The sequence below is a fragment of the Dromiciops gliroides genome, chromosome 3 (assembly GCF_019393635.1).
Source record: "Dromiciops gliroides isolate mDroGli1 chromosome 3, mDroGli1.pri, whole genome shotgun sequence".
NCBI classification, from domain to species: domain Eukaryota; kingdom Metazoa; phylum Chordata; class Mammalia; order Microbiotheria; family Microbiotheriidae; genus Dromiciops; species Dromiciops gliroides.
In genome coordinates, this window is record NC_057863.1 from 89,550,284 (window position 1) to 89,569,397 (window position 19,114).

The 19,114-nt window shown below is 38.9% G+C and overlaps 1 protein-coding gene across 7 annotated transcripts in view; it reads right to left on the minus strand.

Moving 5' to 3' along the window:
- CFLAR (CASP8 and FADD like apoptosis regulator) overlaps positions 1-19,114 on the minus strand; it is a 79,978-nt gene that overhangs the window by 15,295 nt on the left and 45,569 nt on the right. For 6 of the 7 annotated variants that reach the window (XM_043996898.1, XM_043996900.1, XM_043996901.1 and 3 more), the window contains 5 exons: positions 15,079-15,214; positions 14,218-14,297; positions 9,290-9,347; positions 6,509-6,555; positions 5,440-5,518 (listed from right to left, as the gene is read on the minus strand). In XM_043996898.1, the coding sequence (XP_043852833.1) occupies positions 5,440-5,518; positions 6,509-6,555; positions 9,290-9,347; positions 14,218-14,297; positions 15,079-15,214 (400 nt within the window). Of the gene's footprint in view, positions 1-5,439; positions 5,519-6,508; positions 6,556-9,289; positions 9,348-14,217; positions 14,298-15,078; positions 15,215-15,305; positions 15,421-19,114 lie in introns of those variants that run through there. The other variant, XM_043996904.1, reaches the window with a different exon arrangement.

Sequence of the window (19,114 nt, forward strand, 5' to 3'; positions counted from 1 at the left end):
AAGTACTATTCATTCTGCCTCTATAACATTTCTCACCTCTGTCCTCTGCTCACTTGGCCACCACCCCAGTTCAGGCTCTCATCAAGTTTGCCTTACTAATTTTGCCTCCTAATTGGTCTTTCTGTCCAAAGTTTCTCTTCTTTCTCTAATCCACCCTTACTCTATATTGCAAGCTTCAAAATAGCCTTCCTAAGGCCCAACTCTGACCATGTCACTTCACCCAATCAAAAATCTTTACTAGCTCCCCATTACTTACAGAATAATATAAAGACTTTAGCCTCACATGGAACAAACAGCTAAGTGGCACAGTGGATAGAGCACTGGCCTAGGAATCAGAAAGACTCATCTTTATGAGTTCAGATCCAGCCTCAGATACTTCCTAGCTGTGTGACCCTGGGCAAGTCACTTAACCCTGCTGGCCTCAGTTTCTTCATTTGTTTAAAAGAAACACACTTTTTTTTCTTTCTTCATTTGTAAAATGAGTTGAAGAAGGACATGGCAAAACCCCAAATGAGGTCACACGACTGAAACAGCAGAACAATAGCCTGACCAAACAACGATAGCCTGGCTCCAATTTCCCTTCACAGCCTTACATACTCCTGACGTTCATGAACTCTTTACTCAAGCCAAACCAGATTATTAGCCATTCTCTGAACCTCTGGGGAGTCATAGCTCAGAGTCCTTGGTTCTCTGTGTTCATTTGAACCATCTGTCTCTTCATGCCCATATCTCAGAATCCCTGTCTTCCTTCAATCATAGAAGCATAGTTTTAGAGTCAGAAGGGACCTTCAAAGCCATTAAAACCCATTCCCCTTTATTTTTATTGCTAAGGAAACTGAGACAGAGAGAAGTTAAGTCAATTGCCCAGGGTCACACAGCCTGTATTTGAGAAAGGATTTAAACTCAGACATCCCTAATTAAAGCCCCAGGCTTTACCCACTGCACCACCTAGACATCAGTTCATAGACATAGCTAGGTAACTTTATGTATACCCAACTACTCCCCCTCCCCCACTCATTGTCAGAGCTCTCTATTCCTCTTCAGTTTTCCTTACACGATACTTATATATTGTTGTCCCACAAAAGAACAGATGGAAGCCCATTGAGAGCAGAGATTTTGTTTATTTTTATCCCACTGCCTTGTGATATAGTTGGTGTTTAATAAGTGTTGAATTATATTGATCAGAAGGTGAGAAGACAAAAAACTCACAGTTCTTCCCCACTGACTGTCCTTTTTATGCTCAGGTTGAAATGAGTGGAGCAGTCTACAGTGTTCTTTATACATATCATCTTATTTAACCCATGCAACAAACCTAGGACAGTTGATAGGATAACTATCACTCTCTCGATTTGACAGATGAGGAAGAAGGGTATAGTGGAAAGGGTTCTGGGTTTGGAGCTAGGCCCTGTCATTTACCACCCACGTGACCTTGGGCCAAGCCCTCAGGGGTAAAAGGAGAGAAGTGGACTCAGTGTCTATCTCTCAATCCCATGAAGTGAAGGAAGTTGCCTGAGATCCCCCAGCCAGTCCACAACAGATCCAAGATCCCAACCCAGGTCTTCTGACTCTAAAGCTCTTTCTATTAAATGGCAAAATAGATCATTTTGGGAGGAGTTTCCAAGACTGGTAAATAAGAAAGCCCAGCCCAGTGGTTTGCCATTCAAGCCAATAAAAAGCATATGGTCAGGGCAGCTAGGCGGTGCAGTGGATAGAGCACCGGCCCTGGATTCAGGAGGACCTGAGTTCAAATCTGGCCTCAGACACTTTACACACTTACTAGCTGTGTGACCCTGGGCAAGTCACTTAACCCCAATTGCCTCACAAACAAACAAACAAACAAACAAAAACAAAAAAACAACCCAAATAAGACAAGTGCTTAGCACTATCTCCAAAAACATTAATTTTTTTTTACAGGGCAATGGGGTTAATTTTTATTTTTATTTTGCAAGTTTTAAAGAAAGGACTGAAGGGAAATTAAAAAGAAAGCCATTCTTCCAAACTTGCAAGGATTATCTTTTACTCAGGAGGCTGAAAAAGAATTTGGGCCTCAGACCAAACACCAGAGACAATCACTTGTGACACAGAGTATTTTCTACCATCTCCACCCAAATATCCAGTTCTTTGACATGTTGTTGTTCGGTCCTGTCTGACTCTTCACAACCCCATTTGGGTTTTCTTAGCGAAGAGACTGGAGTGTTTTGCCATTTCCTTCTCCAGGATGAGGAACCGAGGCAAACAGGATTAAGTGATTTGCCCAGGGGCCTATAGCTAGTGTCTGAGGCTGGATCTGAACTCAAGTCTCCCGGACTCCTGGCCCAGTGCTCTAGCCACTATGACACTCAGCTGCCCTAAAACCAAGTCACATAAAAGCTAATGACATAGCTAGGTAACTTTATGTATACCCAACTACCAAATTAACATTAATGCAATTAATCACATCAATGACTATTACTCCTTCCTTGTCAATAGCTCCCTGACAAATAAAATCCAGCCTTTTATTATAGCAGGTAAAATCCTCTGAGATCTGATCCCAAGCAGCTGGTCCAGCCTTATCTACCACTACCTTCCCTACATCTATCCAATATTACAAATAAACTGAACTAGATATTTATTACTCTTTGAATACAGTCCACGCTCTCTCCTCTGCCTCTTTATACATGCTGTTCCTTCTTCCATCAATCCCCAACCCCTCAAGCTTCACTTGCCAAAGTGTTATTGAGCTCCTGTTAAGTCTAATTCAGATGCCACTTTCATCCATGAACTCATCCCTGATCATTCCCCTATCCTGGCCAATCATGATTTTTCTCTACTTTAAATTCTCACGACTCAAAAAAAAAAATTCCCACGATTCATTCTTTTATGACACTTAGCAGATGATATCTTATACTTATTTGTGGACATGTCATCTTCCCTACTAGATTACAGACTCCACTTCTTTTTCCTCTGAATCCTCCACAGGTGCCTAGCATAGTGTCTTGCATGCAAAAAGGCATCCAATAAATATTTAGAGCTAGCATGAATGAATGGAAGAACTGAAATTATCTATAAAAGGGGCAGAGAGTATGACTCAGGCATTCCTTCTTATTCTCAAATCAGCACTTCTACCAGTATCTATCATTTCTTATCTATTTCATATTTATATCCAAACATTAAGAGATATTTTATATACAGATGCTATTTACCAAACAGAGCTATGAAAAGCCATTAAGTAGAGACTCTGGAATTCAAATCAGATAAGCCAAGAATGAGGAGGATTCAGATGTCAACAAAGAACAGGATGTTCTGCCTGTGAGAATCTTGGACTCTATGCATTCCTACAAAGGGCAGGCATTGGGTCTGTGGGATTTTCTGAGGGAAATGCCCAGCAAAGCACTATGTACAATGAATGCTTCATCAATCTTCCTGATGATGAATGAATGATACAAGAGAGCTATGTTTAAAAAAAAACAACCAAAAAACCGGTCCTGACAACTGTGGATCAGCTCAAGGACAACAGTGTCCACCTTTCCTTTTACCTCTCTTGGGAGATTCATTTAAACATCTTAAAAAATGTTATTGGGGTTTTCATGGTCAGAGAAAGGAAAGGAGAGAGAAGAGAGGATAAAAAAGGGAAAGGAGAGAGAGAGAGGATAAGAGGAAAGAGAAAAGAGGAGAGGGAAGAGAGGGAGAGAAGGAGAGGGAGAGGAGAGAGAGAAAAAAGAGAGAGAGAGAGAGAGAGAGAGAGAGAGAGAGAGAGAGAGAGAGAGAGAGAGAGAGAGAGAGAGAGAGAGAGAGAGAGAGAGTCTTTGCAGGGTCACATGTCTCTGAGCCAAAAGGGAAAAAAAAAGAAGACACCTGGAGGGAAAGGGATGGGGGACAGCACTTAATCTAAGACTGCCTGATGTGTGCTTATTTAATCTCTTCTTAAGATTGACTTTTCTGGAAACTCCCCAGGATAAGTTTTAAAGTGATTCTGAAAAATAGTTCTCAAACACCCAGAGAATATGTCCAAGGTTTAAGAGAACTGAATGACACAGAATAACCAGTTCCTCTCTGTCTCTCTGTCTCTTGTCTGTCTGTCTCTCTCAATAAAAGAATAAAAACATCCTCTTGCCTCCCTTATGGACTGGCTTCCTGACCTTTATTGGTTGTCTGAGTAATAATGCTATTTGAGTCAGACATAGAATTCTAACTGAAAAACCAATCCAGACCTAAATATGGGTAGCTGATGTGAGGTTACAACTATGTATGCACTCAAAAATCAGATTAACTCCAAAGGATAGAGCTGAAAGAGCAAAAAAGATTATCATCTTTAGCTAATTTCATCCAGTGGATCCTAGGTAGATCTGTTTTATTCTACTCTTGAAATATTGATGTAGGAGGCAAAAAGAGGTTAATAGAAAAACCTAAGATCCAAGCTCTAATTCAGATATTAGCTCCAAAAGGGAGTCAGACCCCAGTTAATGGATAACTTACAAGTCAGGATGCTAGGTTCTCATACCCACAGTGATCAGTACCCATAACGGGACCATAAAGGGTCAGGTCATATAACAATAAGACACAAGATAGGGTATAGAAATTCTAATGAAAAATGGGAAACTAGTCATGGGAAACAGAAAGAGACATTCGTAGAAAAGGCCAAATTTGTCCCCAGATTCACCTTATGATGTGTAAACCCCAAAACCACACCTCCACTGAAAAAGGTACCCACCTCGGGGGTTTGCTTAGGACCCCAGGAACTCCACATTAGGATAAATCCTCCCCTGTACCTCCCCAAGATGAAGATTATTATAATGAGACTGATAATCAATTTATCCATACTATAAATATAACTGTCTTTTCTTTCACTATTCGAGAGATACCTTTCCACTTTTCTGGTTCTCTCCCTGTGGTCACCCACAGTATTGCAATAAAACTGAGTCACTGAGTCTTGTAATTCTTTTGGGACAACTCATGATCTGACCCCAAATTCCATCCCACATCAATATCACCAGAAAATATTTCACCTCACAGTATTCAGTACCTCACAGTCCCCGACCACCAAAAAGTCATATTTTAGAAATTCCTTTTTTTTTAAATAAATTCCTTCTAGGGGGTGGCTAGGTGGTGCAGTGGATAAAGCACCAGCCCTGGATTCAGGAGTACCTGAGTTCAAGTCTGGTCTCGGACACTTGACACTTACCCGCTGTGTGACCCTGGGCAAGTCACTTAACCCCCATTGCCCCGCAAAAAAAAAAAAAAAAAAAAAAGAAATTCCTTCTTCTAGAACAAAGCATTTCTACTGGATTCATATTCACTAAAGAAGAAGAAGAAAAAAAGTTCAACCATCTCCCTAGTGGTCCATTCTACAGTTTTGTTTAGTTCCAGTACAGCTGAAAGGTGATAAGCAGCATTGGATAAAAGCTTGAAGAGTCCCATTTAATTGGGGGATACCAATTAATTCAAAAGGCCAATACATACCTGCATCATTGCCAATACAATCAATTATTAAACAGATTCCCAGTGGTTGACTCTGTAGCCTGTATATGTCACTAGCCACCTGTTTAGAAAGGGAGAAAAATGGATTAAGAAAGATTCTGGGGGTTTTTTTGTTGTTTTTTTTTTTTTTAGTAAGGCAATTGGGGTTAAGTGACTTGCCCAGGGTCACACAGCTAGTAAATGTTAAGTGTCTGAGGCAGGATTTGAACTTAGGTACTCCTGACTCCAGGGCCGGTGCTCTATCCACTGCACCACCTAGCTGCCCCAGGAAAGATTCTGAATATTACTCTGTCCCTTCCAGGCCCAAACTATATGCCATGTCTCCTCTTTTGATTTCCCTTAAAATCCTTTTTTCAGCTAGTTCCAATCTCGCTAGACTTTGCCATAGATTAGCCAATCAATTCTGATGTCGGAAGAATCTGTTGATAATTTCTTTCCATTGATGCAATTTCTGTTAAGAGAAATTATTACAAGATATGGAATCTACTTCTGTTTTCAGTTTTCTTTTGATTTTTAACATTTTTAGCTAGTATCTCTTCCCAAGAGGTACTTTCTATACTGGTTTATCTTTTAATCTCCCGCTATCTTTTGAACCAGATATTTCCTGACCAGCCACAATAAGGCATTCTTTCAGACTTTATGTAAGTAATCCCTTTTCCAAAGCAAGTAGGGGAAGCTCTCTGGCTTCTGTCACCACAGCTTAGAGCAGCAACAAGAAATGAGGTTGACAACACAGCAGTAAGTAAACTAGCCCTATCCCCACTTGCTTCTATTCCTTGGCATTGTAGTCACCTAGTTGAGAAAGGAAGGATAAAAGGTCATTTTGACTTTTCCCATTTATCCAAGCTGCTGACGCATTCATTTTAATTTCTTCCAAAATAAGAGTACATTCTTCTCTTTCCTACAGCTATCAAGTCCCCTTCCCTCAGTTAGCCAAAATAACACTATTAGGCTGCTAAGTATGCTTCCTGTTGCTGCTTTCCTTGTAACAAATTATAAATTAATTTAGAAGCATTTCTTAAGAATTCAGTATTTTTCTTTAAAGCGGTACCTGAGGTGAAGATTTTTCAGATTCCTGAATGGATGTTTTAACTGATTCTGCTTGGAGAAAAGAAAGGAGTTCAAGTGTTAATGTGATGTATAAGCTATGCCAAATTGCTTGCCTTCTCAACTGGGGGTGGGGGGATGGAGAGAATTTGGAACTCAACATTTGAAAAAGGAATGTTAAAATTGTTTTTACATGTAATTGGTAAAAAATAATATATTAAAATTTTTTAATATTAATGTGAGAAGGTAGGAGGAAAGACTACTGGACCTGGAGCTGGGAGAGACCTGGGTTCCAATCCCACCTCAGGCCCTGGAATGTTGCATGTCTTTGGGCAAGTCACTTTGTTTTTCTGAGCCTCCATTTCCTTAGCTTAGTAAAGTACCATCATCATCATCATTGTTAGACAAGAATTATTTGTCTAGCTACCCAATGGTTGACTCTGTAATGTGTATATGTCGCTATATTTAACAGGGCTAGTGAGAGGAAAGTATTTTTCAGAAACCTTAAAATACTATATGAATATTCACTATTTAAGCCTATTCACATAAAGGCAAAATTCCCAAAGACTGCATTCTAGTTTTCTCCCTATCTCTTTTTTTTTCTCATGTACCATCATCTTTTTTTATTATACTGTTAGGGAAATGCTTGTTTTATCCCATCCATTAAAAGGAAAATAATAAAAAGAAAAAAGTATACCTTCTTTTTTTAAATAAATAAACATTTTTATTTATAGTTTTGAGTTCCAAATTTTATCCCTCCTTCCCATCTCCCCTCCCTGAGGCAGTAAGCAACCAGATATAGGTTGTACATATGCAATTATGTAAAACATTACCATATTAGGCATTTTGTACAAAAAAAACTGGAATAAAAGAAAAAAATGAAAGAAAGTGAAAAATAGCATGTTTCAGTTTGTGTTCAATCAATATCAGTTCTTTCTTTGGAGGTGAATAGTATGTTTCATCAATAGTCCTTTGGGATTGTCTTGGATTGTTGTATTGCTGAGAATAAAGTTATTCACAGTTCTTCACCAAACAATATTGCTGTTTGCACACAATGTTCCCTACTTCAACGCTTCTTTGCTTTTCCAGTAAAGAGTAGCTCTTTGAAGACAAGCTCTTTTTTTTCATCTTTGTCTCTATATTCCCAGCTGTGTCTTGTACACAGTAGGCACTTCATAAGTAAATTAAGTGGAATGTTCAGTTACTCTGTAGCCAGAGAGCTCAGGTTGTACATTTCTTTGTTAAAAGTTGCAAATCTGGGAAGGAAATTCCAATAGATGACCCCTTGTAAAAGAGTCAAAGTAAAAATGCAAATTTCACAGATAAATAAAGCAAAACAAATTTGCTAAACCTTTTCCCCTTCCCCCTCTGCAACTTCCATGTCTGATGTCCCCTTTTTTCCCCTTTGCAGCTGATGAGGAACCCCTGGATCACGGTACCGTAAGAAATGATCCGGTATAAAACATTGAAGGAATCAGGAAATGTCAAGTGATACTAGGAACTGAAATCTAGTGTACATCTCTTATATTGAAGATAAAAAAAAAAAAGGCAAAGCCCAGACAGGTTTCTTTCTTTTTTTTTCTTTTCTTAATTTAACAAGGTAGTAACAAAATTACCTTATGTACTTATGTTCCCCTTCCAACTTCCCCTACTGCTCCCATTAAGTGTCTTGCCCATAATAGCACAGCTAGTTAATGGCAGAATCAGAATAAGGGGCAGGATCTTGATTCCAAACTCAGTGCCTCTCTCCATAATATACCACAATGCCTATATAATGATATATACCTGTTTTAGGTATGATAAGTTGGAGCCACAAAAGTTCAATGACATACACAAGTCAGTGAAATCACTAAATTTCTTGAATCCTCTTTCTGTGGTTCACCCGATATTTCTGTTAGAGTAGAACCCCTTTGTCATTTTGATAATGGTTAAAGACAGGGGAGGGTCATCCCTCTTTTTTAGACTGTCATATCAGGCTTCTACTGTGTGTACATGTTATATCTGAGTATGTATACATGTGTGACTATATGAAATGCATGCCATATATTATCATTCTATAAACCATGCCTCCCCCTTCTAAAAAATCTCCAGGAGAAAGGAGAGTTTCTGGGGAAGAGAAAAAGAGGAGATCTTTTTTTTTTTTGAAAGGGGGAGGTATGGTTTATGGAATAATAGCATTTAATAGTTGGAAGGGACCTCAGAGTTCACATGTAGTGTATGCCCCTCATTTTAGTGATAAAGAAACTGAAGCTCCCAGAAGTTACGCGACTTAACCAAGGTTATACTGGTGGTAAGTGGAAAAACCTGGATTTGAACCCATTTTAAATCTTCCAACTCCAAATCCACAGCTCTTTCTAGATAATAATGAGACATGTTATCATGGAAGTTTACTTCCTCCTGTTCAGTGATCCATAATCAATGTTTGGAACACAGACCATGTTATTTATTACGACGATAAAAATCACTGCAAGCGTATAGCCCCAGATCCTATTTTTTGTCTTATTCCTTGCTTTATAGAAATTTCATATCTCATTAAATACAGTCAAAGAAATGGCAGTAACGAATTAAACTCGGTGTTACTTAAATTCAGATAATTCTATCACACCTTAGATTAAGTTGTTAGAAATCAAAATCAGTTTGCTTATTATGGGTTTTAAAGGGGCCCCAATCTCTGACTAGTGATGTAATACACAGCTGGGGAAAAGGAATGACTGTGTCAATTCCAAGGATAGGTACCTAATGTTTTTAATTTTCGAAAGCGAAAGTGAAAGAAAGATGGCCTTACTTGAAATCCCGTTCAGTCCAAAGATTGGTCTTTCTTCCTTATTCATCCCATTCTTGAACTTGAAAGAAAGAACAAGGTCATTCTGCATTTTGTTCTCCTTCCCAGTTCCCCTACTACATTTGACATATTTCAACAAGACTACTACCCTAGGGAAGGAAATATATGAAGGAAAGGCTCACAATATGATCCAAGAGACCCTCTATGTACTCCCCAATCCAGGGACACTAGACTTCTTGCTATTCCTTGCCCCATCTCTCAAGTCTGCCTTTTCAGATAACCCTCACGACTGGAATGCTCACTCTCACCTCAGCCTCTTCCTTCCTTCCTACAAGGTCTGAGGCCCTCAGCAAGTACTGGGGTAACAAGGATGAAAAAACAGAGACTAATACATTAAAGTATGTGTGTGGGGAGGGTTAATGGTCTGATGGGTAAATAAATAATTATGATAGAAGAGAATTTGGTAAGTATACGAGAGGTCAGATGGAGAGGCAAGAGATACTTGAGAAAGAAGACATCACTTTTAGCTAACTTAAAGAGAAATGCTTTTAACAGGCAGAAATTTGGCAGCCATGAGTCCCAGGCATGGGGCACAGGAACATAAATGGTAAAGCTCTTGGGAAAGGACACAATGAGAGCCAGAAACAGAAAATATTGCATTTTGGTTGGAATGTGGTAAGTGAAGGTGAGGAGAGACTGGACTCAAACGGTGAGGGCCCTTAAATACCAGGATAAGCAACTTACATTTTGCTCACGAGACAATAGGGAGCCACTAAGGATTCTTGAGAAGGGGTATAATATGGTCCAATTTGTGGATGAGGAAGATTACTAGGGTGGTGGACTGGAAGTAGAAAGACCAGCTAGTAGCTATCCATATAGTCCAGGTAAGAGGTAATGAGAGCCTGAGCAAGAATGATCATCAGTCAATCATTAAGCATTTATTAAGCACCTTTGTGCCAGACGTTGTTCTAAGAACTGAGAATGGTGGGAGTGAAAGTAGAGACAACCAACTCTACAACTATTTATGTTTACTACAGTGGTACCTCATGTTTCCAGTCAAGGAATTTTTTTTAATACAGAAGAGCTTATTATTGAGCCATGAAACTTCACTTTCTTCCAAATTTTCCCTCCAAACGTATCACTGGTGTAAGAGAGTGGATGTATAAATTAAAAAGTAACTTCTTAGTTACTTTTTTTTTTTTTTGGTGAGGCAATTGGGGTTAAGTGACTTGCCCAGGATCACACAACTAGTAAGTGTTAAGTATCTGAGGCCAGATTTGAATTCAAGTACTCCTGAATCCAGGACCGGTGTTTTATCCACTGCGCCATCTAGCTGCCCCGTTACTTTTTAACTAACCAGAGAAGGTGTATTTTGGCTTAAACTATCTGCCAGGATAAAATCCCCACTGATAATTCTGGAGAAATCAAAAGAAAAGACCTTTGTTAACTATCTAATACCTAGAAGAATGTTTTAGTATTAGCTAATTAACAAAGGGCTTTCCTTTTTATTTCTCCACAATGAAAAGCCCTTTGTTAGTTAGCTAGTACTTGGAAGCATAAGAAAGAAAGAGAGAGAGAGAGAAAGAGGGAGGGAGGGAGAGAAAGAGAGAGAGGAAGGAAGGAAATAAATCACTGAAATCATATTATCCCCCTTCAATAAATTCCAATGGCTCCTCATTACTTCCAGAATCAAATATAAAATTGTCTGGTTTTTAAAGTCCTTCACACTTGGCCCCTTCCCACCTTTCTAGTCTCCTTACAAATAATTTCCCTCTATGTACTCCCCTATGTACTAGACTTCTTGCTATTCTTTGCCCCATCTCTCAAGTCTGCCTTTTCAGATAACCCCCATGGCTGGAATGCTCTCTCTCACCTCAGCCTCTTCCTTCCTTCAAAAGACAGCTCCAATACCAACTTCTGCTGGAGTCTTCCCCACCTCAACACTGCTAGTGCCTTCCTTTTGAGATTTCCTTCCCTTTTCACTGTTCACCTGCATAATTTTTTGCATGATGTGTCCTCCATTGGAATGTGAGCTCCTTGAAGACACAGACTATGTTTTTGGCTTTCTTTGTATCCCCAGAGTTTAGAATAGTCCCTGGCATATTGTTAAGTGCTTAATAAATGTTCATTGTTGATAATGATGATTTAGGGCTGGCACACAGTAAGTGCTTAATAAATGTTTGTTGACTGACTGAACAGGAATCTCTTCTACAAAACATATTTGAGAGGAGTCCATTTAGCTGTAGCTGGAAGACCTCTACCTCCAAGGCAATCCATTTGATTTTGTGAAGAGCTCTCATTAGTCAGAAGTTTATCCTTGTGGCCTCAAGTCTAAATTTGCCTCTTACAACTTCTACCCCCTTTTCCTAGTTTTTACCTCTGGGGCCAAGCAAGACAGGTCTAGTTTTCCACATGGCAGCCCTTTCTGTCTGAAGACAGATATCCTGTCCTTTCTAAGTCTTCTCCTCACCAAACATCTCTATTTCTTTCAACTGATTCTTTTATGGCATGAACTGAAGGCCCCTTCACTATTCTGAGGACTGTCTCCCTCCTCTGGATAACCTCCACGTTTCCTAAAACATGAACTACAACTGAATATAATACTTCGGATGTGATCAGACCATAGCGCCTGTCATGTAATAGGTGCTTAATAATGCTAGTTATCTGGTACTGGCTAAGAAATATTTGGTACTGGCTAAGAAATAGAGAGGAGGATCAATGGAATAGGCTAGGCACAGGAGACACAGTAGCAAATGACATTAGTAATGCAGTGTTTGATAAACCCAAAGACTCCAGCTTCCGGGATAGGAATTCAGTATTTAACAAAAACTGCTGGGAAAACTGGAAGATAGTATGGCAGAAATTAGGCATAGATCAACATCCTATACCTTATACTAAAATAAGGTCAAAATGGATACATGATTTAGATATAAGAGGTGAAACCATAGGTAAATTAGGAGAGGAAGGAATAGTCTACCTTTCAGATCTTTGGAAAGGAGAACAGTTTATGACCAACCAAGAGATAGAGAATATTATGAAATGCAAAATGGATGATTTTGATTACATTAAATTAAAAAGGTTTTGTACAAACAGAAGCAACGCATCCAAAATTAGAAGGGATGCAGAAATCTGGGAAACAATTTTTATGGCCAGTACTTCTTCTTTTGTTTTTTTTTTGTGAGGCAATTGGGGTCAAGTGACTTGCCCAGGGTCACACAGCCAGTAAGTGTCAAGGGTCTGAGGCCAGATTTAAACTCAGGTACTCCTGAATCCAGGGCCGGTGCTCTATCCACTGCACCACCTAGCTGCCCCTCAGTACTTCTGATAAAGGTCTCATTTCTTAAAATATATAGGGAACTAAATCAAATTTATATGAATTCAAGTCATTCCCCAATTGAGAAATGGTCAAAGGATATGAACAGGCAGTTGCTCTAAATCACTATTGATTAGAGAGATGCAAATTAAAACAACTCTGAGATACCACCTGACATCTATTAGATTGGCTAATATGACAAAAAAGGAAAATAATGAATGTTGGAGAAGCTGAGGGAAAATTGGAACACTAATGCATTGTTGGTGGAGCTGTGAACTGATCCAACCATTCTGGAGAGCAATCTGGAATTATGTCCAAAGGGCTATAAAGCTGTGCATACCCTTTGACCCAGCAATACCACTTTTGGGTCTTTTTCCCAAAGAGATCATAAAAAAGGGAAAAGGACCCACATGTACAAAAATATTTATAGCTGTTCTTTTTGTGGTGGCAAGGAATTGGAAATTGAGGGGTTGCCCATCAATTGGGGAATGGCTGAACAAATTGTGGTATATGAATGTAATGGAATTCTATTGTGCTGTAAGAAATGATGAGCAGGAGGAGTTCAGAGAAACCTGGAAGGACTTGCATGAACTGATGATGAGTGAGATGAGCAGAACCAGGAGAACATTGTACACAGTATCATCAACATTGTGTGTTGATCTACTGTGATGGACTAGTTTCTTCTCACCAGTGCAATGGTACAGAAGAGTTCCAGGGAACTCATGATAGAAGAGGATCTCCAAATCCAAGAAAAAAAAAAAAAAGAATTGTAGAGTAGAGATGCTGATTGAACCATACTGTTTCTTTTGTTTTTGGTGCTGTTGTTTTTCTATTTTGAGGTTTTTCCCCATTGCTCTAATTCTTTTCTTATAATATGACTAATGCAGAAATACGTTTAATGTTATTTTATATATATATATATATATATAACCTATATCAGATTACCTGCTGTCTAGGGGAGGGGGGAAGGAGGGGAGGGAGGGAGAAAAATCTGAAATCGGAAAGCTTGTATAAACAAATGTTGAGAACTATTTTTACATGTAATGTAACTGGAAAAAAATAAAATACTACTATCAGAAAAAAAAATAATGCTAGTTGATTGATTGCTGATCAAAGCAGAATACAGTGGTACTATCTGTTATAGACACAGTCTCTCTTAATTCCACTGAAGATAATAATGACTTTCTTTTAGGGTTTGGTTTTTTTCTCAGTGGAATGGAACTGGGAGAGAGGATAAATGGGCTTTTGTTCATCGAAAACATTACATTTTGTTTGGTTTTGGTTTTGTGGGGCAATGAGGGTTAAGTGACTTGCCCAGGGTCACACAGCTGGTAAGTGTTAAGTGTCTGAGGCTGGATTTGAACTCAGGTCCTTCTGAATCCAGGGCTGGCGCTTTATCCACTATACCACCTAGCTGTCCTGAAAACATTACATTTTTTTAAAGAATTGTATTCTTTTTAATCATTCTAAGTCAAAATTTTTGAGGTTGCATTTTATGATTCATGAGTGTTTGGTTACATTTGAACCCCAAACCTGCATCCAGACTGAACTGGCCTGGGTTAGGCCTAGTCCCAAATATAAATTATTATGAAGGTCTATATGTTTGCTACATACTTACCCCCAATTCATAAGCAGAATTCATTATGCCTACACTTGGCAGGGAAGCCTGGATTCCATTCACATAGGTTGCTCCCAGAGCTGGAAACAGAAAAAAAGATTCTAAGACTTATTTGAAAGTGGGTATCAAACCTAAATAACCTCTCCTATACTAAATTAACAAGCAATAGAAAAACCCCCAAATAAAAAAGGGAACCAGGGGCCAGCACAAGATAGGAATCTGACATCATGAGTTATTTTTGCTGGATCTTGTAAGAGAACAAGTGAGACTTTAGACCACTAAAATTTTTAACAACCGATGGTTCTTTCCAAGGGAAACCACTTTTTTATTTAAAATTTTACAACTAACAGATCTATTTTCTCTTTCTCCATCTCCTCCCAGTAGAAAACAAACAAACGAAGAAATTAAAAACAAAACTCTTGCCACAAATATGTATACTTGAGCAAAACAAATTCCTTCATTGGTCTTATACAAAAAAATATATGTCTCATTCTAAACCCTGAATCCATCACTTCTATGTCAGGGGGTGGGTAGCATGCTCCATTCCCTGCCCTCTGGAAGCATGGGTGGTCATTGCACTGGTTCTTAAATCTTAGGGAAAAATCACTTTGGGGAATTATGCTAGTATCAAAGCAACATTTAAAAGAAAAATACAAATAACCCATACCACCTAACTGAACTCAAACACTAAATCAGATAAGTAATCCATCAAATGAAAAGACAAAGAGATCTGTTCATGTGGCTGATGAGCAAGGCTGAGCAATTAAGAAGGACAAAGTTGCTTCATTCATTGAATAACTAGTATTTACAAGCATTTTAGACTGAATCATCCTTGAGGTGAAAGGCCAAAATTCTTCTTACCTGACTGCTTATATTTCTGAATTTTTTTCTTCAGGTCTATCCTGTGAATGTTCTTCAGACATTTTTCCAGTAAATCTAACTTGTCCGGAGCGATCAAGTTTATCTTCTCCAGGTCGATAACAACATCTAAGAAACTCTTTTTAAAAAGAAAAAGAAATAATAATGACAACAATAAAGATAATAACAAACGAGGGCAAAAGAGTGTGGAGAGCTGACTATTAACTTACAAGAGTAAACCACAGGGTAGATGATTTACTCTCAGTTAAATTAAAGGATTTGTGTTTATTCCCCACAGAAGCTTCAAGAACAAAAGCACTACAAAGGTCATATCCAAAACACAGACTAGCCTGACAGTCTTTAATCCAAAATTCCTTTGAGTCAGAAACACAGGGTCCCTCCTCTGTGCACAGCTGGGCTTTAGAAGGTCAATCTATTCCCTGGGGCTGCTAACAGAAGGACCTCTGGGAGGTAACTAGTAAATCTGCATGAATAGAAGTCTGAGAAACTTCTGCAGTTTCTAACCTTAACTGATAAATCTGATTAGATCTTTACTTGAAAGCTCTAGGGACTTCCCCTAACAATGAGGGGAGCTGGTAATGGAGAAACAATTTCTAGTAAGCAAAACAGTATCAGTGACAGAATTTTTTTTAAAGTGTCCAAAATAATTATCTTCCCAACAAGGACATAGTATGTCTCTAACTCCTAATTATTCGTTATGTTTAAACAGCCATCATCAGACTACTGAAAAAGCCTCAGAGTTCAACACCAGGCCAAAAAAAAAAACCCCAACGAAATTATTATATACAACTATAGCAAGTGTTATATTATACAATATTATTATACAATATATTATACAATGGTTTGCAAAGTGTTTCCACATATGTTATCTCTTTTGATCTTCCAAAAACCTTGGGTAGTAGGTACATTAATGTACTCATTTTACAGATGAGGAAAGGAAATGGAGGCTCAGAGAGGTTGATTGGCTTTGGCTAGGGTCATCCAGTGTCTGAGACAGAATTTGAACTCACTTCTTCCAGACTATCCACTCCTGCACCTCACTGCCCAAATCGACCTATAAAGTTGAATGTCAGCAACAGTGCAAAATTTAGATCTTCCTAAGAGTAGTGTTTCCCTTTGAGAGGGGGTGTCATCTAAAACCACTTCCTTAGTGGCTTAGCTTCTAGTTTCACTTTCCAGATAACTGCTTTATGTTCTGGCCTTTGTCACTGACCTGCTGTAAATGACAGAAGGAATTCAGCAATAAGAATTTATTAAACCCCTAAACTGGGACTTCTGATAAAGGCCTCATTTCTAAAATATATAGGGAACTAAATCAAATTTATAAGAATCCAAGTCATTCCCCAATTAAGAAATGGTCAAAGGCAGTTTTCTGATGAAGAAATCAAAGCTATCTATTACCATATGAAAAAATGCTCTAAATCACTATTGATTAGAGAGATGCAAATTAAAACAACTCTGAGGTACCACCTGACACCTATCAGATTGGCTTAAATGACAAAAAAGGAAAATAATAAATGTTTGAGAAGCTGTGGGAAAATTGGAACACTAATGCATTGTTGGTGGAGCTGTGAACTGATCCAGCCATTCTGGAGAGCAATCTGGAATTATGCCCAAAGGGCTATAAAGCTGTGCATACCCTTTGACCCAGCAATACCACTCTTGGGTCTTTTTCCCAAAGAGATCATAAAAAAGGGAAAAGGACCCACATGTACAAAAATATTTATGGCTGCTCTTTTTGTGGTGGCAAGGAATTGGAAATTGAGGGGATGTCCATCAATTGAGGAATGGCTGAACAAGTTGTGGTATATGAATGTAATGGAATTCTATTGTGCTGTAAGAAATGATGAGCAGGAGGAGTTCAGAGAAACCTGGAAGGACTTGCATGAACTGATCATGAGTGAGATGAGCAGAACCAGGAGAACATTGTACACAGTATCATCAACATTATGTGTTGATCAACTGTGAGAGACTGGATTCTTCTCACCAATACAATGGTACAAGAAATTTTCAGGGAACTCATGATGGAAAAGGCTCTCCAAATCCAGAAGAAAAAAAAAAAGAACTATGGAATATGGATGCTAATTGAACCATACTATTTCTTTTGTTTTTGGTGCTGTTGTTTTTTTATTTTGAGGTTTTTCCTTATTGCTCTGATTCTTCTCTTATAACATGACTGATGCAGAAATATGTTTAATGTTGTTATGTATATGTATGTGTGTGTATATATGTGTATGTATATACACATATATACATACATATACACATACATATATACATATACACACACACACATATATATATATACATAACCTCTATCGGATTGCCTGCTATCTAGGGGAGGGGGGGAGGGAGGGAGAAAAATTAGAAATTGGAAATCTTAAATAAACAAATGCTGAAAACTATCTCTACATGTAACTGGAAAATAATAAAATAATTTTTAAAAAAATACTTTTTTTTTTTAAGTGAGGCAATTGGGGTTAAGTGACTTGCCGAGGGTCACACAGCTAGTAAGTGTTAAGTGTCAGAGGCCGGATTTGAACTCAGGTCCTCCTGACTCCAGAGTCGGTGCTCTATCCACTATGCTATCTAGCTGCCCCCCCAAAAAATACTTAAAAAAAAAACCCCTAAACTGGGGCACCAGGATAAAAAAGACCAAAATGTAAGAGTTCCTGTCCTCAAGCAATTTAAATTCCACTGGGGAAATAATGGCCTTCAATAACCTAGAAGGAACAAGGAGTTGGAAACACCACGATGAGAACACAGAAGAAATGTCTGCCAGTTTTGAATGTAGGTGAAGTACCCCAAAATGACCTCTTCGGTCTAGGGTTTTCACCACTCCTTCTGCCTTCCCTTACAAAACCCTCCTGTTTAACCTCACCATGATCAATAATCCCATCCCCCAAGTCACCTCCCCCAGCAACAACCACTGTCTCCTCTTTTCATCATCTTGATCTCTTGGTGAACCAATTCAACTAGACACTGCTCCTTCTTGAATCCCCAGTCTCTTGTCACATAACCCTTCTGACTGAGTCCACTACAAATTTATGTTACAGAACCTCAGCTGGGTCTTCACTACTGCTGGGCAATCCCAATATACCTCCCTTATCAACTCCCTCTCCCATTCTCCACAGTGGCCTGTATGAATTTGTTCAGCCTGGCTCAAACTCCAGTCTTTCAGCTGAGAACCTTGCCTCATATTTTAAAGGAAAAAAACATAATTGGAGGCCATTGGCCATGATCCCCCTCTTCTCCCCTCTTCCTTTCTTCCTATCACTCAGATGCCTTCTGCACTCTCTCCTCCTTCAACCCTCTCATAGAATGAAGTAGCTTTGTTCCTTACCAAGGTTAATAACAACTCCTCTACTTGTTTAAGTGATTTCATCCCATCCCATCTCCTCCAATAAATCACATTCTCTGTCTCTATGTGTTATTTTCGAATCTCTCCCTGTCTATGGCTCATTCCCTCCTGTCTACAAACAAGTCCATATCTCCCCTATCCTCATAAAAACCCCTCCCTTGATCCTTCCATCCCTGCTAACTATGCCCTATCTCTTCTGCCCGTTGCAACTCATCTCCTCCAAAAAGGCTGTCTACAAGCAATGCCTTTGCTTTCTCTCATCTCCTCCCATTCTCTTAACCCCTTATAATCTGGCTTCTGATCTTATCAGGGAGGGAATGAGCCATAGACAGGGAGAGATTTGAAAATAAGTCACTTAGGGGCAGCTAGGTGGTGCAGTAGATAAAGCACTGGCCCTAGATTCAGGAGAACCTGAGTTCAAATCCGGCCTCAGACACTTGACACTTACGAGCTATGTGACCCTGGGCAAGTCACTTAACCCCAATTGCCTCATCAAAAAAAAAAAAAGAAAATAAATCACTTAAATAAGTCACTTAACCCTCATTGCCCAAAAACAAAAAAAAAGCTTAAATATCTCCTGGTTTGAGCCTGGGCAATTTTCTTTTAGGCTTATTTCTAAATACCTTTTCCAGGCATATCATCTTTTTTTAAATGCTC